This window comes from Pleurodeles waltl, chromosome 8 (genome assembly GCF_031143425.1).
Source record: "Pleurodeles waltl isolate 20211129_DDA chromosome 8, aPleWal1.hap1.20221129, whole genome shotgun sequence".
NCBI lineage: Eukaryota > Metazoa > Chordata > Amphibia > Caudata > Salamandridae > Pleurodeles > Pleurodeles waltl.
Window position 1 is genome coordinate 1,189,562,486 of NC_090447.1, and position 27,228 is coordinate 1,189,589,713.

General features: G+C 44.4%; 1 protein-coding gene across 1 annotated transcript in view; it reads right to left on the bottom strand.

Moving 5' to 3' along the window:
* The window catches only part of INTS6 (integrator complex subunit 6), a 446,084-nt gene that overhangs the window by 42,577 nt on the left and 376,279 nt on the right, over positions 1–27,228 (bottom strand). The window contains exon 15 of the mRNA XM_069205444.1: positions 17,170–17,404. Coding sequence (XP_069061545.1) covers positions 17,170–17,404 — 235 coding nt within the window. The remainder of the gene's footprint in view (positions 1–17,169; positions 17,405–27,228) is intronic.

Consider the following 27,228-nt stretch of genomic DNA (forward strand, 5'->3'; position numbering starts at 1 on the left):
GTTGTTCTGGAGAATATGCTTCTTTCTCCTCTGTGTCCTTCACTTATGTTAACCTATCCTAGACTATAAGCTGATCTAAAGGAATTATCTGGATTAGAATCCAACTATGCTTCAATGTACAGAAGCTTTGCTGGAGGGTGAGGCAGTGTCTTGCTTGAAGAAGTGGTATGTTCTGAGTGGAGTGGCTGGCGGTATATTTGATAGTAACATCATCAACACAGGCATCGTCAATGGTAATGGCATTGAAGGGTGCATTGTCGATGATGTCTTAGAGAGTAATTGATGGAAGTGTCTATTGTGCTTGCGTCATCGACTCAATCAGCGATGGGTGACATGTTGATGGGTCCATCATCAATGAGTCTAATTTCTTCTCCCCATGCTCTCTACTCACCTTTGCAGTGGTGGAGGAGGCTTTTTCGACATAGTTGACGGGCTCACCATAGATGGTACAATTACTTCGCTTTTTTATTTCATCAGTGATGACAGTGGAGACATAGAAGTTGTAAAATGCCTTTTTCGGTTGTTTTTCCTGAGAAGTCATATCTGCTGACTTTTTAAACACTTCTGTGGCATTCGTTCTCGCGCTTGGAGGAAAGCTTTTAGGCTTGGCCCTTGAGAATTCCATTTCATCAAGCTTGTGTTTCTTCTTTCTTCTCAGATTTAGATGAACTAGCCTTCGATTTATCCCCTAAAGAGGGGAGTTCAGATTCAGTTCAGATGCACTGAGGGTCCTGGCAGAAAAAGTTTCACAGATCTTGCAATCTTTAGCCTTGTAGTCTGAGTAGAGGCAGTATATACATCTGTTGTGAGGGTTATCAGAATACAACTTTAATTTTGTCACAGGAATCACAAGCCTTAAACAGACCACTTTTAGATTTCTCCATTGATGCCATTTCTTAGAGGCAATAAGGTAAGGAGTACATAAAAAATCCAAGAAAAAGGCTACAAGTTTAATTAACAGTATTTGAAGAAGAGTAATGCGCTGCAACTCCCCTTCCACATAATGTTCAGAAAACTTGAGGTGAGAAGTCCTTTGGGAGGAGAGGTTCAAAAAGCACACTCACCTCATTGGCCCTAGTTGATCCCTTTAGAATGAGGAAGATGCACTAACAAAATGGGCACTGTGTGTACCAGTAACAGCTGTCAGTGCCTTGTACTGCTATTTTAAAATTGAGGGACTACCACTTCGACAAAGGGTAATGATTCAAGCATGTGAATCTATACAAGATCCAGTGCCGGAGAAAGAATGTTACTTAGCCAGTAAGCATCTGTTCGTGGCATGTATTGCTGTAGAATCACATGCTCTGCATACTCCTGCCATCTAGTGGCTGGTCCAGAGTTGAGCAAGTTGTTTTTCTTTCACATAAGTGCTCCTTTAACATCTTATGTATGAAGGACTTTCCGCAACAGAATCTGGTTGAGGGAAAAAAAACTGGCAATTTGATTAATTGGTTGAGATGAAATTGAGATACAACTGTAGGTAGGTATTTAGGGTTGGTACAAGGAACCATCTTTTCTCTGAATTTGGAAGAAACGTTCTTCTAAGGTTGAAGCCAGAAGTTCACTAACACGCCTAAGTGAAGTGATGGCGACTAAGACACTTTCCAAGATAAAAATTGAAAAGGGCATGAGTGTAGAGGTTACAAACGGGGGACTCACGAGTCTTGTAAGTACTACATATTAAGATTCCAAGAAGATGCAGGAGGAGTCCTTGGTGGAACCATCCAGGCTCTGATGACCAGAATTTTGAAAAGAGAAACATGCTGCCTATGTTGTAGGTAAGCAGCTATTACAGCAAGATGTAACCATATAGAAGTGTACGCTAAGTTTGCCTTCTGTAAGTGAAGTAAGTAGCAGTCAATGTCTTGCTCGGTCACTTTGAAAGGATCAATCTGTTTTGAGTGACAATAGCAAACATAACGTTTCCATTTTGCTGCATTACATGCTCTAGTGGTGGGCTTGTGTGCCTCTTTAAGAATGTCCATACATTCTTGTGGCAAGTTAAGTTAGCCAAAATCTATGACCTCAGGAGCCAAATTGCTATGTTGAGAGTTTTGGGATCTGGCTGTCTGATTTGTCTTTGATTCTCAGTGAGAAGGTCCGGCATGTTGGGGATATTCTCGTATTGAACTACTGAGAGATCGAGTAGTGTTGTGAACCAGGGCTGACACATCCAAGTGGGAGCTACCAGAATCATTGAGAGAGACATTTTGCCCGAGCTTCCGAAACAGAAATGCAAGGACAGGGAAAGGAGAAAAAGCGTAGGCAAATATCCCTGGCCAACTCATCCACAGTGCATTGCCTTTGGATAGTGGGTGCGGAAACCTGGAGGCAAAGTTTGGGCATTTTGTGTTTTCTGCAGTGGCAAAAAGGTCTATTTGAGGTAACCCTAACTTTTGAAAGTATGACTGGAGGACTTGTAGGTGAAGTTCTCTCTCATGGACTTGTTGCATTCTGGTGAGCAGGTCTGGAAAGTCGTCTATACCCGGAACATATTCCACTAACAGGTGAATGTTGTGATATACAGCACACTTCCAAATGGTCTGAGATAGGAGTGATACTTGTGGAGATAGTGTCTCTCCTTGTTTCTGTAGGCAATATAGACGGTCATTGTCCTTCCGGACTGAAAGAACCTTGTAAATGAGGTGAGGAAGAAATGCTTTCAATGCTAGGTGAGCAACTTGAAGCTCTAGTAGTTGAAGTGGAGATACTGGTGTTTGGCATCCAAGAGACCCTGAACTGTTAGTTCTAGTAGGTGTGCACTCCATCCAGGCTTTGATGAATCAGTTGGGAGAGTAATGTGGATTACAGGGTTGAGAAAAGGCTGCTCTTTTAACAGACAGTGGGTGTTCCACTGTTGCAGAGAACGGTGAGTGTGGAGGTCTATCAACACTAGATCTTCCAGCTGACCCCTTGACTAACACCACGGATGAGCTAGACATTCCTGCAACAGACGCATGTGTAGTCCTGCATGGGGAACTATGGCAATGCCTCAATCCATCATCCGTACTAGAAGCTTAACCATCCTCACTGTGTGTTGGTGGTATGTTTGAAACTGTGGCAGTGTTACCTGAATGTTTTTAATTTGTGCAGGATTGGGGTAGGCTAATCCTAACTGTGTATCTACGATTGCTCCAAACATGGTTTAACCAGTTGTGGTTGCAGGTGAGATTTGGTGATATTAATAGTAAAGCCTAAGATGTGAAGAAAATCTATTGTCATCTGAGTGTGTTGTTGGCACTGATGAGTGCTGGCTTTGATGAACCAGTCGTCTAGGTAAGGAAATATGTGGCTGTTTTGTCTGCGAAGATGACCTGCGACTACTATCAGACATTTGGCCAACACTTGAGGTGCTGTTGTCACCCCAAATGAAAGTAACTTGAACTGGTAATGTTTGCCTGCTAATGACAAATCTTAAGTATTTGCGACTGGCTGGGTGTATTGACCTCTTGCGTGCTGTAGTGATGATGATGGAATGCAGTGGCAGTTGGTCCTGAATAAAAATAGGGTCAGACAGGGCGGCCTTGTATTTCTTATCCACTCTAGGAATGAAGACCCTGGCTTTAACAGGGTTTTTAAAGATATCCTCTGCATGTCTCATCATACCTTTTAAAATGGGGAGGGTACTGCGTATCCCTGTGTGTAGCAGCTAAGGTGTCAATAAATAAATCCTCTTCAAGGGGCTCCTTGTGTGGCTCTACTCTCGCAATGACCTCCTGTTAGGAGGTTGCGTCCTTAGATGGGGAAGGACAAGCTGGGTACAGATCGGGATAATTTGGGGTAGTGGCATCTGTGTCGTACATGTCCCATGGGTCCGGATCCCCCTGTGCCCCCCCCCCCAATCCCACCAGTGTCAGACTGTTGAGACTACGATTGTTGAAAGTCCAGGGGGTGATGGGTTAGTGATAATGGTTGAGGAGAATGAGGGGTGATGGAGGGGGTGGGGGAGGTGTGGAAGGATGTGGAAGAAAGGCAAGGCTAGTTGCTTTGTCCTTGGTTTTCTTCTTAGGACGAAGGGATATATCCAATGCCTCCTCAAATGTCATTTCCCGTCTAGAGGTGTAGGGCGTAGAAATAATCCGACCAGTTCCCACTTAGATTTTTCTTTGCCGAATGTCCAGCATTTCCAAGATCAGCTCGATGGGAGATGTTGAAGATGATGAAGCTCTACTGTCTTTCGGCTCTGAAGGTTTCGGAACCAAGAATTTCGGCTACAATGTGTGTGGCTTCATTGGTGCCAAGGTAGAGGGTGTCAACTGCTGAGAAGGCACTGAAGGTCAAGTCAGTACTGAGAAATGCTCTCAGTCCAAAGAGGTCGATGCTGAAGGCTTGGCCTTGGTTAGTCCTTTAGGTGCTGGGCCTGAAGGTGGGCAGTCCGAAGTAGTTTTCAAGATCAACCCATGGCTGGGAAGCAGTGTTGGACTGGTGACCTCAGGTGGACTGTTGATGCCGAAGATTTTTTGGTCAGCTTGGGTAGAGGGATGGGGCAATGATGGAAACTTCCTGCATCTCTAGGTCTCCTTCTAGGTCGAGACAGAGCTGGCTCCACAAGAAAAGACCTCGTCTTCAACTGCAGGCTGCTCTTGTGCATTTTTCTCGCTGAAGACATCAGGAGTGTCGCTTGCAGCCCTCGGAGACATTTTGAGGCAACAAGTCCTGCTGTCCCGGAGTGTTTCCTTCAATCTGAAGGCCTTACATGTCTCACAGTCAGCTTCTTTGTGGTCCAAGGAGAGAGAGACAAATTGCACATGAGTGCTGATCTGTGTGTGGGTATTTCACGTGGCAACACGGGCAAAACTGAAATGGAGTGCATTCCATCACCTGCAGCACATTTTTGGAGACTGGAACAACCTGGAAGGTAGGCCCCAAAGGGCCGCGCCTCAAACAAAGTCGATTCGATGGAATTTTTGAGGTGGCACTGAGATGGAAAAGCACAACAATACCTTTGAAGATAAAATAGAAACCTGTAGAATCGAAACGGAGTTGAAGCAGACACCTTTGAACCTGACAGCGGAGGAAAACAAACAATGGAGTTGATGCCCATGCGCGTCATCACTGAGAGGAAGCGTCATTCTATCTTGTGACTTGACAGACTTCTTTATAGAAAAACACCTTGCACAACTCCAATCACATTGTTGGGGAAAGGGGATGAAATCCTACAGGGTCGCTATTTGGAAATGCTCAGACAGGCTGTATCACTTTAGAAGAGGTCTGCAGTCGAAGAAAGGCCCAAGGGAATAATCCTTGATAAAGGTTATCGCCCTTTACCCTGGTGGTGTGAAAGTACTCCCTCTATTGCCCCTTCTGTAACAGCACTTTAAAGTCTTCCTCAAAGACATGAAGGAGGTATGTGCCGAGGACGTGTGCCCGGCCAGATGTTGGGAGGAATTGAGAGAAGTTCTAGGCAGTACCCTTGGTGAATCACTGCTAAAAACCCAATGGTGTGATGCAGTTTCCTCCCAGCAAGAGAGGAAATCTGGTTTTCTTTCCCTCCACAGGTGATCGGGTGGGGATGGAGAATGGGGTGGGAAAGAGTGGAAAAACAGGGCCAAGTCACTTCCTAGATATGAAGTAGCTTTTACCAGAGCCACCTGCACCCTTGCCTCTACTTCTCCTATATGCACCGAGGTGTAAACCCTGCCAGATTTTTGATGAAAGGTTTGCTGTAGTCTTTGATAAGATTGTAGCTGGTCAGAGGGTGTGTGCTTGGTACTTACCTAAGCTGTTGCTTCTGAAATCACTCTGGAAGCTGGGGATTGCAAGGCATCCATGTTTTGCAGTGCCTTGTTTTTTTAAATTTTAGACAAGCATGCCAGACTTCTGTGGGAGCAGTGATCTACTTCAACAATAAACCTCTGTGTGACCTTGCTTGAGTGTTGGAGCTGAGTGGCGTACTCACAGTCCTATGTATGATCTTTATTCAGGGGCCACTGGTCTTCAGTTCTGGCTCAACATCCTCTTCTTCCTTATACTTGGACATTCCGTGGTGGCTAACTCTAGACTGCGTCTTGGCGCTAGGATTCCAGATGAGTTGGACTGTTTGACTCTGTGCTGATGGTGTTTTGTTCTCCAAAGGTATCCAGCGTTTCAGAGAATGCCTGTTGATCCATCTTACTGTGTTCTCAATGCTTCTCCCTTCAATACTTTAAGGTTTTCTTCAAACAGAAGGTAAGACACTTCACAGAAGGTGTCATTGTGGTCTTGAGAATGGCACGAGTTGCAGACGTTGTGATGCTCTGGCCATGGGGTTTTCACATCACACCAGGGGTAGTTTTCAAAGGGTATCTGTTCCATCACTTGCTTGCAATCTGCATTCTCTGGTGTCGAAATCTGATGGAGCTGAACGCTAGTCAGTCCTCGGAGGATGTCCAATGAAGACCATGCCATAAAGAGACTTCGAGGCACTGACGGTTTTTCTTGGACCAGGAGTGTGGGCCGATAAACATGAAAAGGATATGATGAATTCTAAGCCCTCTAAGGTGTACTTCAGAACAGAAGGTGGGGAAAAAGCAATCTAACATGGAGTTTGTGTTCAGTAGGAAAGAGTCTCAAATCAAATCATGACTCAAAAGATTGCTTTGAAGAAAAACCGCCTGCAATTATGCAGACCCAACACTAGATGACAGAATAATGCAGATCTTTGTACCTACAGTCACGCATTGTAAATGTATTTATATAGCACGTACTAACCCGGATGAGGCTCTGAAGTGCATTTTGGCAAGTAGCATGCTACTCTGGAACCCAAAATGGATTATTGGTGGATTAGTATAAGGAACTATAAGTTAACTCGAGCATTGGACATGTGAGTCTTAGTTGGACTCAATATGATAAAGGAGGGATAGAGAAGGAAAGAGCCTAGAGACTTATTTTGGAGGTCATAGTAGTAAAATGAGGTTTGTTATAAGTCAAAGGAGGGATAGAGGAGAGAAGAGTCTAGAGAGGGTTATTAGGGAGATCATAGTAGTAAAAGGAGGTTTGGGACAAGTAAGGAAGGGATAGAGGAGAGAAGAGTCTAGAAAGTGTTATTTGGGAGACTACTGTAGTACAATGAGGTTTAGGATGAGAGAGTGGAGCTAGAACGTATATTGAGAGATTTATAGGATGGGCAGTAAGGCATTGGCGAGAGATAAAGGTTTTTTCCCCTACAGCAGGGGTTACAGGCTACAAACACTATTAGCTAAAGTCTAATACTTTGTTCAAAATCTTTGCAGAAAACCATAATTCTCACAAGAAACCACTAATCGGTTGTGATATGACAGGTAAACTGTCTCTGAAGAAGGCAATTTTCTTTGTCGATGGAAAGGCTACTACTTCAGTGGTATTCAAAATAACACCAATGAATTTAGTCTTCATAAGGAATAAATAGGAATTGGGAAAGTTCACCAATGACAGTTGATGAAGTAGGTTGTTTACAACCAGTGGGAGGCCGTCCAACTCATTTGGTAAGCGCTCCATGAAGAGTAAGTCATCCACATAAGGTCAGAAGGACACTCAAAGGTGGCAAGTAAACATTGCATTTGGAGGAAGAGATTTACATTCAAATCAAATTGTTGGGTGTGATAAGTTATGTTATTTTTCTCTACATCTGCGAAAATGAAGGTGGCATTCTCGTGTGATCTAAAATTAAGCATCATGAGAGTCTAACAAATAGGTCTAATATCTGTGGTACATAGCTAACATGAGAGGCTGGAGAGAGGCCATTACTCTTCTCTAGTAAAAGTATCTGGGAGAAACTGTGCAAGTTCAGAATGAGATAATGGTGGCCTGCTCTCTTTTACACAGTAAAAAAAAAAACAAAAGACTACCTGCATTGCTTCTATACAAAATTGTTCACACCTTAAAGAGAAGTTCAGGAGTTACCATCTGGCTGCATATGCGCAAAGGCTGCAACTTCCACCCACAGCATACGTCTGACTTTGGTAGTAACTGCCTACTTTTAAAACCGGAAATGTTCTCCCACATGAAATATGCTGTAGAGACAAGAGTTCTCAATTCATGCAATGGATCAAGGTACTTCTTGATTGTCTTAACAGCTTAATAGTGCAGTTTTTTTTTTATTTATGTGCCAACTTCGGAAAAAGCCTAGCAAGGTTGAGGGGGAGATCTGGCACTTTCATACGTTGCAGCCTCACTTCTACATTACTGATCAACTTTCTTCGACTACAGAGATAAAGTTCTCATAGAAATGAGAACTATACCTTTCTTTTGCATCTTATGTTGCAAGGAGCAAAATTTGGTGCAAATGAAGAACCATGTTGATCTGGTGATAACCAAAGTTACTGATGTTAACTTTGATTATATATCCTCCTTGCATATTACCCTTGAAAGGAGGGGTTATAAAAATAAGTCTGCATAACCGTCCATTTTATGCCATAAGTATAGGTTGTAACACCTTTGAAAAAATAAGAGGACCCTCCGTTCTGTAAGACCTGAGTTTTTATAAAGCTGAACAACTTACTTAGGAAGCTGCTGCCATCATTCCCAGACTCAAAAATAGGTGTCAGTTTAGCGACAAAGGACAGAGCTAAAACTGGTTATTCATCATCAAATTATGCTGTAGCATAGAAACTGGCATCCAAGTCGATGACCTCTGTGTGAAAGCCTTAGTCCACCCTATGGCAAAAAAGAACTGGCCCGCAGACAAAGAGCTGCTTGACTGCAAGAAGTGGAACAATGGGGCCTGCATATTTCTTTACTGAGTTATTTTACAATTACTAAAATTTTACATTGGATCATCCTCTGATGCAGACTCAAAACTAGGAAAATTCAGTAGAAATTGATTTTACAAATACAAATCAAGAGCGAATGTTTAGTGATGTGGTGTTGTAGTAGGGTAGATTTTTCAAAAACAAATATCAAAACCAGCAAGTAAATCTATGCTGTTATACAGAACAAACACATTTATAAACAAAATATAACATAGTAGAACCTTTTCTGCAAAAAAAAAAAAAAAAAAAAAAAAAAAAGCCTTACTTTGTTAGATTGTGCAGCCAGAGGCAAAGTTTTGCAAAGTTTCCAAATCTAGCAAAAGTTTTTGATTTTTTCGGGATCTATGGCCCTATTTTCATTTTGCAGAGCTGAAGTTCAAGCATGGAAGGTTGTGATCCAGTAACATTTTTACTCCTTGATCAGACAAAAAGAGTTACTCAAGGCTCTCACAGCTCAGTCAAACAATTCTTGTTGAGAGATATGGTGATTTGTCAAGTGTCTTATTGCTGGCCCTGAATTTCCACTGTCCTGAGATTCCAGCTAAGCACGTCTATGCAAAGGACAATAAGAACTGCATAATTTCCTTGAAACCTTATTTAAATTTTACAGTGGTAAAATAGATTTTTTTTTTCAAATTAGTATATAAAGATACCAGGCAAGGGGATCAAGATTTGCCACATGGATGAAAACTCTCTAGGAGACGAGAGTCTAAAATGAATCTGTTTGGCTAGATTAGTAGGGATATTAAGGTGTCTTGAGCCATACCTGTAGGAAGTTAGCTCTGTATGTACTACACCAAAATGAGATTTGGTATGTACAGTGTCCAGGGGTTCTCTAGAGGCTTAACATAGGCTAACGTAGATAATACTAGTGGCTCATTTGTGGTAGCAGTTAGGCTTATTAGAGGTTCGGGCAAAACATTTGTTGTACACATAGTGAGGAAATGAGGCACACACTGAATGACTAACTCCAAGCCAATTGTTTTTATATAGAAAAAATATATTTTGGTACTTTATTTCTAGAACCAAGAGATCTTTGTTGCAGGTAAGTACAGTTGTAAATAGGTATCAAGAATATGTATCAAATGTACTTTGGTTTTTGCAGATAAAGCAGTGCAACGTTTCATAGAAGTCAAGAGTCGGGGGCTAGTTTTAGCACAGTTAACAGGTAAGTACACAAATTACGATTCCAGCCTTCGGAGGTTAGGATGTCCACAGGTCAAAGTTTTGGCTGACCACAAAAGTGCACCGCCAGCAACACAGGGCCAGCTGGCTGCAGAGGTCAAAGTTGGCGTCGGGTGGGCAATGGAATCCTATGAGGACGGGGAGCTCAGTAGAAAGCAGATTGCAGGTAAATACCCACATTTTTAGGACATAGGCCTGGGGGATTTAGATCAGCACACGGGAGCCGCAGGTCTGCATCAAACACACACCCTCAGTGGCAAAGGGGCGGCCAGGTGCTAACAGAGCTGGGCGCCCTATGCTTTTCAGCGGGGATCCTGGGGGTCACAAAAGATGCTGCAGGCTGGATCCAGGGGGGGTCGGTTCTGGAAAACCAGAGGCTGGACAGGCATTAGAGGTGCCTGCTGGATGTTGCTGGACCATCAGTTGGATTCTCCAAGGCCAGGGGGCTGCGGGTGAAGGGTTCTCCTTGGGCATTGGAAATAGTCATCTGATCCGTTCACGGTCAGGGGGGTCCTCCGGATTCAGGCATCGTTGTATTGGTCAGGAGGTGTCAACCCAGGGTAGACTTAAGGTCGGAATTGCCTCTGGACCTTGTCTGGACCGAGGGTGGTTCTGGAGTCCTTTTTGGAGGTTTCTTCTGGAGAGGGCTGCTGTCCTCGAGAGTAAGTCTTGGTCCTCTGCTGGGCAGGCAGTCCTTTGGGGGTTTGCAGAGGTCGCTGGTCCTGCAGGATGGATCACCTTTTTCCAGCAGAAGTCTTGAAGCTGCAGATAGGCAGGTAGGGCTGGGGCAAAGTCAATTGTTACCTGGAGTCTTCACTTCTTTGATCGGGTTGGCAGTTCTCCTTTCTTCCTGAGGTTGCCAGGAATCTGGGAAGCAAGGTTCAGGGGTGCCCCTAAACACTAGATTTAGGGGTGCTACATGGGTCAGAGGCCAGTAGCAAATGTCTACTGTCCCTGGGGGCGGCTACACCTTCCTGTGCCCACTCCTTTGCGAGAAGGCGGCACATTCCTATCCCTATAGGCCCCGCTTCCCCAAACCAAGATGGAGGATTCTGCAAGGTTGGGGTCATTTCAGCTCTGAACACCTAAGAGGTGGGTCCTAGCTGCAGTGGTCACTCCTCCTTGGTTTACCTAATTTTCCTGCCGACCTGAAACCTAAGTGGGGATTGGTCCGGGTGACTTGAATGTTAGCGGCAGCCCTGCACTGAAGAGTTGGGTAAAATACAGGGGGCATCTCTAAGATTCCCTCAGTGTGCATTTTACAATAAATTAAACACTGGCATCAGGGTTTTTTTGTGCTGAGAAGCTGATGCCAAATTTCCCAGTCTTCAGTGAAGCCATCACGGAGCTGTGGAGTTTATAATGACAAACTCCCAGCCCATGTACTTAATGAGGCCACACTACACTTACAATGTCTAAGAATGGACTTAGACACTGTAGGGGCATGTTGCTCAAGCAGCTATGCCCTCACCAGAGGTATAGTGCAACCTGAATTAGGGCTGTAAGGCCTGCAAGAGGAGTGTCTTACACAAACCACAGGCAGTGGTTTGGAGGCATGGCACACAGAGAGGGATGCCATGCCGACTTTACCTTTTTCTCCCCAGCAACACACATACACACTTTCCATGGCAGTGTGCATGTGTTGGGTGAGGGGTTCCTCAGAGTGGCATAATACATGCTGCAGCCCTTAGGGACCCTCTCTGGCCACAGGGCGCTTGGTACCACTGGTACCTTTTACAAGGGACTTATACATTTGTCACCAATCTGTGCTGTAACACAAAGTGAATGCAGGTAAAAAACAACATTTGAAAGGGGGAACAAAGCTCCATATCTGCCTCTATTATAGAATTTAGTTAGTATTCCTAAGGTACTGCCTATGGATAATGTAGAAACTAAGAAATCAGAGAGGGACACCATGAAAAGAGAGCTTAGGTCTTTGACTGAAGAAGTCCATAAAGTTGTGGAAGACAACTGGCTCTTACCCGTGTCGCAAAGATTACTTTAAACTTGGAACCGATATCCATAGCCCACCACCCTTTCAAAGTGAAGACTGCCAGATAAGACTGAAAGTCGTACAAAGAACCAAACCAACTGACCCTTCTAGCACTTAGTGTGACCACCAATAAGGACAAAACCATTTTGAGAGATTGTGTGAGAAGAACTGCCATTTAATAAGTGGCATGACTATTATTTAGTCTTTTGATACCAAGCAGTGTCATAGTCCTAAGCTAGCATTTGGCTGGAACATGATATATTCACTTGCTAAATTTGGCCAAAATCGTGTCAATCCCTGGAATACTGTAGCTGACAAACCAGTGACAATCTCTTACTTGAAGAGAAATGTTCAAGCATAAACAGGTTACATAGTGTCAAAAATAACATTTTGATGCAAATTTGCCCTCCCACAGGAGACACTCAAAAATACGAATGGCCCCATGGTTTTGCTATAATTAGCCAAAGTGGGTTAAATAGAAGAGGGTTTATAAAGTACTGTCCTCTCAATATCTCTATTCAGATGTGGCACCATGTTGGTTCTCTGTCCATAACACTGAATTAATTTTTTAGATCTAATGGCACAGGCAACTCACCGACTGCAGTTGCCAAAACAGATAATGACATACTTTGACGATCAACTAAAGCAGCTATAAGCTGAACAAGCACCAAAGAATAAGAGAAAGGGGTGAAAATAAAACAAAAATGTAAGCATGGGCAAGGCCCCACATACATGAAGAAGCCAAGAATGAAGCCCATTACAATTAGAAATGTGTAATAAGCTAGGTTCTGATTCACACACTCAGTTGGCATACTGGTGCACCCCTGTAATTCCCTAATATATGGTACCTAGGTACCCAGGGCACTGATGCACCAGGGGTCCCCTTTGGGCTGCAGCCTGTATTATGCCACCCATAGAAGTCCACGCAAACGGTGACTGCAGGACTGTCATTGCAGCCTGTGTGAAAGGGTGCATGCACACTTTCACTGCTAAACCTAAACACTGCACTTAGACATTGTAAGTCACCCCTCTGGATGCCCTCCAGCCCAAACACGGGGTGCATATCACTAAGTGTGAGGGTAACCCTGCAGACTCCAGGCCAATTCCGAGTGCTCCACTACATAATGGCTACTCAGAACCTAGGCTTGTTTGGTATCAAACATGTTGGAATCATACAACTACATTGATTCCAGTTTAGTTGCATGATACCATATACTCTGGGGGTTCCCTAGGGGACCCCCCTCCCCAGTTCTGCCTGTGCACCCATACTGGGTTCAGCTGCCCACCAGCACTGGTGCTGACCCCAGCGTTCAGCCCTTCTGCTAATGAGCCAAGCTCAGGCCAGAAGAGCAGATCAAAGGATTTCCTACAAGGGAGAGGTGCGACCACCTTTCCCTGTGTACAGGGAGTGCAGAATTATTAGGCAAATGAGTATTTTGACCACATCATCCTCTTTATGCATGTTGTCTTACTCCAAGCTGTATAGGCTCGAAAGCCTACTACCAATTAAGCATATTAGGTGATGTGCATCTCTGGAATGAGAAGGGGTGTGGTCTAATGACATCAACACCCTATATCAGGTGTGCATAATTATTAGGCAACTTCCTTTCCTTTGGCAAAATGGGTCAAAAGAAGGACTTGACAGGCTCAGAAAAGTCAACAATAGTGAGATATCTTGCAGAGGGATGCAGCACTCTTAAAATTGCAAAGCTTCTGAAGCGTGATCATCGAACAATCAAGCGTTTCATTCAAAATAGTCAACAGGGTCGCAAGAAGCGTGTGGAAAAACCAAGGCGCAAAATAACTGCCCATGAACTGAGAAAAGTCAAGCGTGCAGCTGCCACGATGCCACTTGCCACCAGTTTGGCCATATTTCAGAGCTGCAACATCACTGGAGTGCCCAAAAGCACAAGGTGTGCAATACTCAGAGACATGGCCAAGGTAAGAAAGGCTGAAAGACGACCACCACTGAACAAGACACACAAGCTGAAACGTCAAGACTGGGCCAAGAAATATCTCAAGACTGATTTTTCTAAGGTTTTATGGACTGATGAAATGAGAGTGAGTCTTGATGGGCCAGATGGATGGGCCCGTGGCTGGATTGGTAAAGGGCAGAGAGCTCCAGTCCGACTCAGACGCCAGCAAGGTGGAGGTGGAGTACTGGTTTGGGCTGGTATCATCAAAGATGAGCTTGTGGGGCCTTTTCGGGTTGAGGATGGAGTCAAGCTCAACTCCCAGTCCTACTGCCAGTTCCTGGAAGACACCTTCTTCAAGCAGTGGTACAGGAAGAAGTCTGCATCCTTCAAGAAAAACATGATTTTCATGCATGACAATGCTCCATCACACGCGTCCAAGTACTCCACAGCGTGGCTGGCAAGAAAGGGTATAAAAGAAGGAAATCTAATGACATGGCCTCCTTGTTCACCTGATCTGAACCCCATTGAGAACCTGTGGTCCATCATCAAATGTGAGATTTACAAGGAGGGAAAACAGTACACCTCTCTGAACAGTGTCTGGGAGGCTGTGGTTGCTGCTGCACGCAATGTTGATGGTGAACAGATCAAAACACTGACAGAATCCATGGATGGCAGGCTTTTGAGTGTCCTTGCAAAGAAAGGTGGCTATATTGGTCACTGATTTGTTTTTGTTTTGTTTCTGAATGTCAGAAATGTATATTTGTGAATGTTGAGATGTTATATTGGTTTCACTGGTAATAATAAATAATTGAAATGGGTATATATTTGTTTTTGGTTAAGTTGCCTAATAATTATGCACAGTAATAGTCACCTGCACACACAGATATCCCCCTAACATAGCTAAAACTAAAAACAAACTAAAAACTACTTCCAAAAATATTCAGCTTTGATATTAATGAGTTTTTTGGGTTCATTGAGAACATGGTTGTTGTTCAATAATAAAATTAATCCTCAAAAATACAACTTGCCTAATAATTCTGCACTCCCTGTATTAGGTGTCTAAGGGCTGGGGTGGGGTGGCCTCTGAGTGCCACGAGAATACATTGAAGGGCACATTTGGTGCCTTCCTTGCATAATCTGGTTTGCACCAGTTCAGGAACTCCCGGTTCCCACTCTGGCACAAAACAACACAAAAAGACAGAAGTGTCACCACCACCTTGTCCAGCTCCTCCCCTCTGGAGGTGTCCACTTAATTCTGCCATCTTGAAAATACGATGTGCAGAGGCCCCTGGGAGCATCTGGTTGGTTGCCCTAACCCCCCCTGTTAGGTGGGTCAATGCAGAAAGTGACCATCCCCCTTTTACAGTTATTAAAGGACTTCCCTTGTGGGTGGGTCTTCAGATTTGCCAAGCAAGACTCTACAAGGAACTCGACAAGACACCCTCTCTGCCCCTGCCCTCTGGTCTTTGCCTGGAACTGCTTCTGGTGGGAAGGCTCCCATTTCAACATTATTTCTCCGGGTCCTGCAAGAATTCTGCAACATCCAAGGCTGTGGATCTTCCAGGCTCAAAAGGACTGTTTGCACCAGGAAGCATGAAGGAATCTCCCCTGGAGTGAAGGAGTCACTCCCCTGCAACCGCAGGCACCTCGAGGCAATGTCGACCAGTTAGTGGAGTCTGCTGCTCCTTGACGTCCGAAGATCCTGCTGCACAGGTGGCGAGTCCGTGGCCTCCTCTGGGTCCTGCATGTCTGCTATCCACGTTGAGAGACTGTAGACCCTTGCTCCTGCCACTAGACTGGCACCTCTGTGCACCACAACTATCCCTGGGAGACCTTCAGGCTCCAAGAAGCCCCGGCCTCCAGCACTATGCAAACCGAAGTTCAGCTCCTGTCCTGCAACTCCTGCAATGTGAGACTTCTGTTTTGCTGGGCTGGTAGTGCCTCCTTGTGACTCCCTGTGTCAGACGCCTGTGGGTCTCTTGGGGGGCTCCATCAACTTCTGTTGGCCTTTGTGTGTGCTGAGGGCAAGTTCTGGCTCTCCCTCCTGGGTAGAGTCGTCTGGTCCTTGTTGGTCCCAAAAACTTTGCAAATTCTTCTGCAACTCCCATTTGCACTTGCCAGTGCCTGTGGTGACCTCGCTGGCCGCTGACTCTCCTGCAATTTGGCGACCATTGAGGGACAGCTCATAGGAGACTCCTGGGATCTTCAGCAGCTTCTGGATCCTGCAGGTGATTTACTTCCACCGACTTGCAGGAACTTCATCTTCAGGAGGGTGGGCATTGCCACCTGCACCACCTGGGCACCTCCTTGGGTGCTGGACTCTCCTTCCTTTGGAGGTCCTCCACATCCGGAAACCGACCCTGGGTTCCAGCAGCCTGATCCATGGGTCTTGACAGCAGCTGAACAATCTGAGGCATCCAGTGTATTCAGTGAGTGTCCCTTCTCCCCTCTTCATCTGGGTCCCTGGTATAGGTACTCCTGTCTTCTGGGTATCCTAGAATTGGGGCACTCTCTATCCATCCTCTTGCCTGCTGGATTCCTCGGGTCAACTGGAAAGGGTCCTGAATTCCACAAACTCTAACCACTACTCCCTGTGTTAGCCTATGGGACAACTGAGTGGGTAACTGACTTACTCGTGGTTGCTGGGGTCACCTACTGTACTTATCTCTGGTATTCCTAACTGGTCCCATCCCCTATCTAACCACCACACATACCTTGGTTGGAGTCCCACTTTCACATTCTACTTTTTTAGTATATGGTTTGGCCCTCCCCTTAGGGCCCTGTATTTGTATATGCTATTTCTGATGGTTATTTTATGTGTATAACTGTATATTTATTTTTGCAACATTTGTATGGTTCTTTCTTGTGACTACGTTATTGTTGGACTACTGTGATAATTGCAAGTGTTTTACATTCCTCCTGGATAAGCTGTAACTGCTCGCTCAAGCTACCCCTAGAGAGATTCTGCTATTTGGACACCTATTCACTATCACTAAGGGTTGCCTGGACTCAGTATAAGGTGCCACACCATAGATGTACACCATAAACTCAGCCAGCCTCCTACAATGTGCAAGAGCACACTTGGCCCAAAGTTTGAATAAGAACCAGGCGATTAAGGACATAAACAAACTGAGTATTGAGGAGTGGCAAGGGAGAACCGCACAGATGCACATACTTGATGTTGGCTGCACAGTATTTTAAAACATGTTAAGTAGTCTAGTGCCACCACTCAGTATTATAAGCTCTAACCGGCTTGAAATAGGGAACTATACTATGATGGTAACAAACACTAAATGTTTATGGCTGAATGGACACACTAACATTAATGCTTTACCATACAAATGACAAAATAATAAAGGCAACTTACTTTTATGAATGGGAATAGGTTTTATAACATCTGGCTGAACTTGATTTACAGGCATTGGAGGCCCTTTCCCTCCTATGTGGTTGTTTAGTACTGCAGGAGTCTGAGGCCAACCTCTCAATAGGGGTGACATACACCGTCTTCTTTTTGGAACCCCTTGCATGTTTGGCTCCCCTGGTCGCTTGTGTTTATTCTGTGGGCCTGATACAAATTCATCTGCTTCATCAATCATCATCCCCTGCAAAAACAAAAGAATGTCTCTTTAGAATACAACAATTATCTAATCCAGATATATATACAGAACTTTTCTGCCTTAATTAATTTAACAAAGGCCTAATGAACAAGTTACTTACCTTTGGTAACGCATTACCTGGCAGAGATTATCTAGCTGCAGATTCCTTACCTTTGTTTTTCCCAGGCATCAGGTTAGACCCGGAAACCTTTGCTGAGCAATAACCCTTGTGTGCACCGTCGGGTGACTCCATGTGACATTGCAGCCACCTATATAGGGATCACCTAGGCGTCAGTTACTTTTAGCATAACTTTCCACGACAGAAGCGCAGAGCCATGATAAGAACTAGTGCAATGTGTGTCAAAACTAGGGTCCTCAAAAATCGATCACCCTAACCCTAATAACAAGTCCGCAGAGTGGGAAGGCATGGGTGGGTGTAAGGAATCTGCAGCTAGATGGTCTCTCTATCACACAATACCAAAAGTAAGTAACTTGTTCTTCTGATAGAGCATTCTTAATGCGGATTTCTTACCTTTGATTAGATACCCAAGCCATATCCTCCTGGATGTGGGCTGCGGATGATATTTTATTTCTTCCAAGATAATGAGACTTAACTCATCACATGGCTGCGCCATAATATGATTTCGGCTGCACTATAATATGATTTCGCAGCTGCCACCACATAAAAAAGACGATCTTTCCATTCATTGATGTTCATCTGTTTTATTCCAAACAAATAGCAAATACAGTGCTGCTCCTAAACAAAACTGGAATGTCTGGCATTTCGGTTAACGCCTTCTATCAGACAATGCGTTACCGAAGTAAATAACTTGTTCTTCTGATAGAGTATTCTAAATGCAGATTTCTTACCTTTGATTAGATACCCAAGCCATAGCCTCCTGGATGTGGGCTGCGGACAATATGTTATACTAAAAAGTCCTGCAGGACTGAACGGGCAAAAAGCCCATACCCGCGGACCTGACTGTCCAGGCTGTGTTTGGCAAACGTGTGCAAGGATGCCCACGTTGCTGCCTGGCAGATGTCCAGAACTGGGACTCCACGTGCTAATGTCGGGGTTGCAGCTTTCCCCCTGGTGGAATGGGCCCTTAAGCCCTGAGGAGCTTCTTAGCCAGGGCATAGCAGATCTTGATGCAGAGAACGACACAGTGCAATGGTCTGCTTCTGCACTGCCTTCCCTTTTTTACTCCTGCATACCCCACAGTTAGCCGTCCACCCGGAACACCTGTGTGGTAAAAGTAGAACAATGCTCTTTTTGGGTTCAGCTGGTGGAGCCTCTCCTCTTCATTAGATGGATGTAGGGGAGCAAAGAAAGTGGACAAGGTGCGAAGCACCACTTTTTCTGGAAAAACAGTGAGATGTGGCAGCTTAGATGATAAGGCCTGTATATCCCTCACCCTCCAGGCAGATGTTATTGCTACTAAGAAGGCTGTCTTGATGGTGAGCAGCCGGAAGGGACAATTGTGCAAGGGCTCGAAAGGACTGCACATGAGGTATGTGAGAACCAGATTAAGATCCCACTGAGGCATTACAAACGGAGTAGGGAGAAATTTTTACAAGCCCTTTAAGGAACCTACTTGCAATAGGTGATTCAAAAAGAGGGTTGATCAGGCAGCCGCAAAAAGGCTGATTGAGCAAAGAGAGATCCCCCTTCAGTGCACCCAGCGAGAAACCCTGTTGGGCCAAAGAAAGAATGAAAGGAAAATGTTACTTACCCAGGAGGCATCTTTTCGTGGCATGTAGTGCTGTAGATTCACATGCGTTGCATAAGTCCGCCATCTAGTGTTGGGTCCGGAGAGTTGCAAGTTGTTTTTGTTCGAAGAATCTTTGAGTCACAAGATCGAGTGACTCCTCCTCTCAGTGAAACTGCACATGGACATAGAGTCCTTTGCTAGATTGTGTTGCCACAGGTGGGTGAGGTAAGGAAAATATATATAAGGAAAATGTCACTTACCCAGTGTACATCTGTTCGTGGCATGAGTCGCTGCAGATTCACATGCTGTGCACAGTCCGCCGTCTGGTGTTGGGCTCGGAGTGTTACAAGTTGTTTTTCTTCGAAGAAGTCTTTTCGAGTCACGAGACCGAGGGACTCCTCCCACTTCGATTCCATTGCGCATGGGCGTCGACTCCATCTTAGATTGTTTTCCCCGCAGAGGGTGAGGTAGGAGTTGTGTATGTTAGTAATAGTGCCCATGCAATGGAATGAATACGTATGTACATAATAAAGGTTAAAGTAATATATTTACAAATGTACAAATGTTGAAGATCTACTTCTAAACGGCTACAGACTCCCGGGGAGGCGGGTGGGCGCATGTGAATCTGCAGCGACTCATGCCACGAACAGATGTACACTGGGTAAGTGACATTTTCCGTTCGATGGCATGTGTAGCTGCAGATACACATGCTGTGCACCGACTAGTAAGCAGTTATCTCCCCAAAAGCGGTAGTTCAGCCTGTAGGAGTTAAAGTAATTTGAAATAATGTTCTTAGTACAGCCTGACCTACTGTGGCTTGTTGTGCAGTTAACACATCTACACAGTAGTGCTTGGTAAATGTATGAGGCGTAGACCATGTTGCTGCCTTACATATTTCGTTCATTGGAATATTTCCTAGAAAGGCCACGGTAGCCCCTTTCTTTCTGGTGGAGTGTGCCTTTGGTGTAATAGGCAGCTCTCTCTTTGCTTTAAGATAGCAGGTTTGAATACACTTAACTATCCACCTAGCAATGCCTTGTTTTGAAATTGGATTTCCTGTATGAGGTTTTTGAAAGGCAATAAATAGTTGTTTTGTTTTTCTAATTAGTTTCGTTCTGTCAATGTAGTACATTAGTGCTCTTTTGATGTCTAATGTATGTAGTGCTCTTTCAGCTACAGAATCTGTTTGTGGGAAGAACACTGGTAATTCTACTGTTTGATTTAAGTGGAACGGTGAGATAACCTTTGGTAAAAATTTAGGATTTGTTCTTTATTTTTATGTATCTGAATAAATGGTTCTTATATGGTAAATGCTTGAATCTCGCTCACTCTTCTTAGAGATGTGATGGCAATCAAAAATGCAACTTTCCACATTAAGTATTGCATTTCACAAGAATGCATGGGCTCGAAAGGTGGACCCATGAGTCTTATTAAGACAATGTTGAGGTTCCATGAAGGAACAGGTGGTGTTCTTGGTGGTATGATTCTTTTTAAGCCTTCCATAAACGCTTTAATGACTGGTATTTTAAATAGTGAAGTTGAATGAGTAATTTGTAGGTAAGCTGATATTGTGGTGAGATGTATTTTTATGGAAGAGAAAGCTAGATTTGATTTTTGAAAATGTAGTAAATATCCTACTATATCCTTTGGAGATGCGTGTAATTGCTGAATTTGATTATTCTGGCAGTAATACACAAATCTTTTCTACTTGTTTGCGTAGCAGTGTCTAGTGGTAGGTTTCCTAGCTTGTTTTATGACCTCCATACATTCTTGTGTGAGGTGCAAGTGTCCGAATTCTAGGATTTCAGGAGCCAAATTGCTAGATTCAAAGATGCTGGATTTGGATGTCTGATCTGTTGTTTGTGTTGTGTTAACAGATCTGGTTTGTTGGGTAGTTTGACATGAGGTACTACTGACAGGTCTAGTAGTGTTGTGTACCAAGGTTGCCTTGCCCATGTTGGTGCTATTAGTATGAGTTTGAGTTTGTTTTGACTCAACCTGTTTACTACATATGGAATGAGAGGGAGAGGGGGAAAAGCGTATGCAAAGATCCCTGACCAGTTCATCCATAGAGCATTGCCCTGGGATTGATCTTGTGGGTACCTGGATGCGAAGGTTTGGCATTTTGAGTTTTCCTTTGTTGCAAATAGATCTATTTGAGGCGTTCCCCAAATTTGAAAGTAATTGTTTAGTATTTGGGGGTGAATTTCCCATTCGTGGGTTTGTTGGTGATCTCGAGAGAGATTGTCTGCCAACTGGTTCTGAATCCCTGGAATAAATTGTGCTATTAGGCGAATGTGGTTGTGAATCGCCCAATGCCATATTTTCTGTGTTAGGAGGTACAACTGTGTTGAGTGTGTACCTCCTTGTTTGTTTAGATAATACATTGTTGTCATGTTGTCTGTTTTGACAAGAATGTATTTTTGGTTATTATGGGTTGAAATGCTTTCAGCGCTAGAAATACTGCTAACATTTCCAAGTGATTTATGTGAAACTGTCTCTGATGTACGTCCCATTGTCCTTGGATGCTGTGTTGATTGAGGTGTGCTCCCCACCCTGTCATGGAAGCATCTGTTGTTATGACGTATTGTGGCACTGGGCCTTGGAAAGGCCGCCCTTGGTTTAAATTTGTACTGTTTCACCATAGAAGCGAGATGTATGTTTGGCGGTCTATCAACACCAGATCTAGAAGTTGACCCTGTGCTTGTGACCATTGTGATGCTAGGCACTGTTGTAAGGGTCGCATGTGCAATCTTGCGTTTGGGACAATGGCTATGCATGAAGACATCATGCCTAGTAGTTTCATTAGCATTCTGACTTGTATCTTTTGTGTTGGATACATGGCCTGTATTACTTTGTGAAATGTTTGAACCCGTTGTGGACTTGGAGTGGCAATCCCTTTTGTTGTGTTGATTGTCGCTCCTAAGTATTGCTGCGTTTGACACGGCAAAAGGTGTGACTTCGCGTAGTTGATGGAGAAACCTAGCCTGTGAAGGGTTTGTATGACATATTTTGTGTGCTGTGAACACTGTTTTAGCGTGTTGGTTTTGATTAACCAGTCGTCTAAGTACGGGAACACATGTATTTGCTGCCTTCTGATATGTGCAGCTACTACTGCCAGGCATTTTGTAAAAACTCTTGGCGCAGTTGTTATTCCGAATGGCAACACTTTGAATTGGTAATGTATTCCTTGGAATACGAACCTTAGGTATTTCCTGTGTGAAGGATGTATTGGTATATGGAAATACGCATCTTTTAGATCTAATGTTGTCATGTATTCTTGCTGTTTGAGCAGTGGGATTACGTCTTGTAATGTGACCATGTGAAAGTGGTCTGATTTTATGTAGGTATTTAGTGTTCTGAGATCTAGTATTGGTCTCAGAGTTTTGTCTTTTTTGGGTATTAGAAAGTACAGTAAGTAAACTCCTGTGTTTTTTTGTTGAATTGGTACTAATTCTATTGCGTCCTTTTGTAGCAATGCTTGAACTTCTAGTCCTAGAAGATCTATATGTTGTTTTGACATATTGTGCGTTTTCGGTGGGACGTTTGGAGGGAATTGGCGAAATTCTATGCAATAACCATGCTGGATAATTGCTAAGACCCAAGTGTCTGTTCTTATTTCCTCCCAAAGTTTGTAAAATTGGCTTAGTCTTCCCCCCACAGGTGTTATGTGATGGGGTTGTGTGACTTGTGAGTCACTGCTTATTTTGAGGGGTTTTGGGGCCTTGGAATTTCTCTATTTTTTGGGAATTGGCCCCCTCTAAATTGCCCCCGAAAACCTCCCCTCTGATATTGACCCTGGTAGGTAGGCCTTGTTTGTGAGGTTGTGGTTTCTGTGGGTTGACCTCGAAACCCTCCCCTAAAAGGTGTTTTCCGAAATGTGCCTCTGCTCTGCGGGGAGTAGAGTGCGCCCATGGCTTTGGCTGTATCGGTGTCCTTTTTGAGTTTTTCGATGGCAGTGTCTACCTCCGGCCCAAACAATTGCTGTTCATTAAACGGCATATTGAGCACAGCCTGCTGGATTTCCGGTTTGAACCCAGAAGTGCGCAGCCATGCGTGCCTTCGTATTGTGACTGCAGTGTTTATTGTCCTTGCAGCTGTATCTGCTGCATCCATGGAAGACCGTATCTGATTATTTGAGATACTTTGTCCCTCTTCCACCACCTGTTGCGCTCTTTTTTGGAACTCCTTGGGTAAGTGTTCGATGAAATGTTGCATTTCATCCCAATGAGCCCTGTCGTATCTTGCCAAAAGTGCTTGTGAATTGGCAATACGCCACTGATTTGCTGCTTGTGCTGCAACCCTTTTTCCCCCAGCATCAAATTTGCGGCTCTCCTTGTCTGGAGGTGGTGCGTCGCCTGAGGTATGAGAGTTGGCTCTCTTACGAGCTGCCCCCACATCTACTGAGTCTGGTGTTAGTTGTGTTGTAATATATATTGGATCTGTGGGCGGTGGCTTATATTTTTTTCTCCACCCTCAGAGTTATGGCTCTGCCTTTAACTGGATCCTGAAAAATTTGTTTTGAATGTCTTAGCATTCCTGGGAGCATGGGAAGGCATTGATACTGGCTATGGGTGGAGGATAGGGTGTTAAAGAGAAAGTCATCCTCAATTGGTTCCGAATTTAAGGAGACATTGTGAAACTCGGCTGCCCTTGCGACCACCTGTGTATAGGATGTACTGTCCTCAGGTGGTGACGGTTTTGTAGGATAAGAGTCTGGGCTATTGTCAGACACTGGAGCATCGTAGAGGTCCCATGCATCGGGATCATCCTGACTCATTGTGGTATGAGCTGGTGAGTGCATCAGTGGTGGAGTTGTTGCTGGTGATGCATGTACTGATGGTGGCGGAGACGGTGGTGGGGTTGTTTTCCTTGCCACCTTTGCCTGTGGTTGCTTGTCCTTTTGTTGAAAGGCAAGTTTTCTTTTTATTTTGATTGGAGGAAGAGTGGTTATCTTGCCTGTGTCCTCATGAATATGAAGCCTTCTTTGTGTGTAGTCAGGTTCTACAGCTTGAAGCTCCTCTCCAAATCTATATAATTTGGAGGTTAATCCTTGTTCCTCTGTATAGGAACTAGTTTTCGGCTCCGAGGCTGGCTGTTTCGGAACCGAATCCTTTTCGGAAGTCTTTTTAGGCTCCGAAGAAACCTTCTTTGTTTTCGGCGTGGTGTCTCGGTGCCGAAATTCTTCGGTGCCGCTGTCTCTGTGCCGAAGTTTCTCGGAGCCGCTGTCTCGGCTCCGAGGTTGCTGTGTGCCGGTATCTCAACCGGAGTCGGATGACTTCGACACCAGCATGCCCTTTTTCGGTGCCTTGGATGGGTCACCTATTTTTCGGGTTAAGCCATGGCCTGTTGGCGGTGGCGTCCCCTGGGCTTTTGTAGACTTCTCGTGAGTCTTGATTTTCGACGTCTTACTCACGGTTTTGGTTGTTTCTTCGGCGTCGAGTTCTTCCGAATCCGACTCGCGGACGGAGAAAGCTTCTTCTTCCTCCTCGAAACGATCTTGACCTGTCGGCGTGGACGCCATTTGCAGTCTCTTGGCTCTTCGGTCTCTAAGCGTCTTCCTCGACCGAAACGCTCGACAGGCTTCACAAGTATCCTCCTTGTGCTCGGGGGACAAGCACAAGTTACAGACCAGATGGTGATCCGTATACGGATACTTGTGATGGCATTTTGGGCAGAAACGGAATGGGGTCCGTTCCATGAGCCTTGAAGTCGCACATGGCCGGGCCGACCAGGCCCGGACGGGGGATCGAAAAAACCCCAAAGGGCCACCGGAGCTCTTCAAAATTCGGAGTCGATTTGTTCTAACTAACCCGATACCAAACGCAAACAATACCGACGTTTTTTTCCGAGGTTCTAACTAACTTTCCGACCCGAAACACGGAGCGAAAAGGAACACGTCCGAACCCGATGGCGGAAAAAAACAATCTAAGATGGAGTCGATGCCCATGCGCAATGGAATCGAAGTGGGAGGAGTCCCTCGGTCTCGTGACTCGAAAAGACTTCTTCGAAGAAAAACAACTTGTAACACTCCAAGCCCAACACCAGACGGCAGACTGTGCACAGCATGTGTATCTGCAGCTACACATGCCATCGAACATATATATATATATATATATATATAAATAATAATTTAGGAAAAAGGATGACCATGAGGTGTGTGTGTGTGTCTATATATGGAAAATGTCACTTACCCAGTGTACATCTGTTCGTGGCATGTTCTGCTACAGATTCACATGCTGTGCACTGTTCCTACCATCTAGTGTTGGGCTCGGAGTGTTACAAGTTGTTTTTCTTCGAAGAAGTCTTTTCGAGTCACTAGACCAAGTGACTCCTCCCTTTTGGCTCCATTCCGCATGGGCATCGACTCCATCTTAGATGGTTTTCCCGCAGAGGGTGAGGTAGGAGTGGTAGAATGAGAATAGTAAAGATGTCCATGCAATGGAATAGATAAGTATGTACATAGTTTGCGCTAAAGTAGTGTTTATTTACATTTATACAATTTCTAATTGCAACTTAAGCGGCTACAGGCTCCCGGGGAGGTGGGAGGGTGCATGTGAATCTGCAGCGGAACATGCCACGAACAGATGTACACTGGGTAAGTGACATTTTCCATTCAATAGCATGTGTAGCTGCAGATACACATGCTGTGCATAGACTACAAAGCAGTAATCCTCCCAGAAGCGGTGGTCAGCCTGTAGGAGTACAGCCTGTCCTGCTGTGGCTTGTTGTGTTGCTAACACATCTACACAGTAGTGTTTGGTAAAAGTATGAGGTGTGGACCAAGTGGCTGCCTTACAAATCTCGGTCATTGGTATGTTACCTAGAAAGGCCATTGTTGCTCCTTTCTTTCTAGTGGAGTGTGCCTTTGGTGTAATGAGTAGCTCTCTTTTAGCTTTTAGGTAACAAGTTTGTAGGCATTTGACTATCCATCTGGCTATGCCCTGTTTGGATATAGGGTTACCAGCATGGGGTTTTTGGAAAGCGACGAACAATTGTTTAGTTTTACGAAATGGTTTTGTTCTGTCTATATAGTACATTAGTGCTCTTTTTATGTCTAATGTATGCAGTGCTCTTTCTGCTACTGAGTCTGGCTGTGGGAAGAAGACTTGGAGCTCCACAGTTTGGTTTAAATGAAACAGTAAGCTGACTTTTGGCAGAAATTTTTGATTTGTGCGGAGAACTATTTTATGTTTGTGTACTTGTATAAAGGGTTCTTCAATAGTGAACGCTTGTATTTCACTAACTCTTCGTAGTGAAGTGATAGCTACTAGAAATGCCACTTTCCAAGTTAAGAATTGGATTTGACAAGAATGCATGGGTTCAAAAGGTGGACCCATGAGTCATGTAAGTACAATATTAAGATTCCACAAGGGTACTGGTGGGGTTCTTGGAGGTATGATCCTTTTTAGTCCTTCCATAAAGGCTTTAATGACTGGTATTCTAAATAGTGATTTTGTGTGTTTAATCTGCAAGTAAGCAGAGATTGCAGTGAGATGTATTTTGATGGAAGAAAAAGCAAGATTTGCTTTTTGTAGGTGTAGTAAATAACCTACGATGTCATGTATGGAGGCATCTAACGGTGTGATGTGTTTTGCTTGGCAGTAGAAAACAAATCTTTTCCATTTATTAGCATAACAATGCCTGGTGGTAGGTTTTCTTGCCTGTTTAATGACTTCCATACACTCATTTTGGAAGATTTAGATAGCCAAACTCTAAGACTTCAGGAGCCAGATTGCTAGATTGAGCATTGCTGTATTGGGGTGCCTGATCTGTTGTTTGTGTTGTGTTACCAGGTCTGGTCTGTTTGGAAGTTTGATGTGAGGTACTACAGAGAGGTCCAACAATGTGGTGTACCACGGTTGCCGTGCCCACGTTGGTGCTATGAGTATTAGTTTGAGTTTGTTTTGACTCAGTTTGTTGACTAGGAAAGGAATGAGTGGAAGAGGGGGAAAGCGTCAGCAAATATCCCTGACCAATTGATCCATAGAGTATTGTCCTTGGACTGAGGGTGTGGGTACCTGGACACGAAGTTTTGGCATTTTGCGTTTTGTTTTGTGGCAAACAGATCTATGTCTGGTGTCCCCCACTGGCAAAAGTATTTTTGTAGTATCTGGG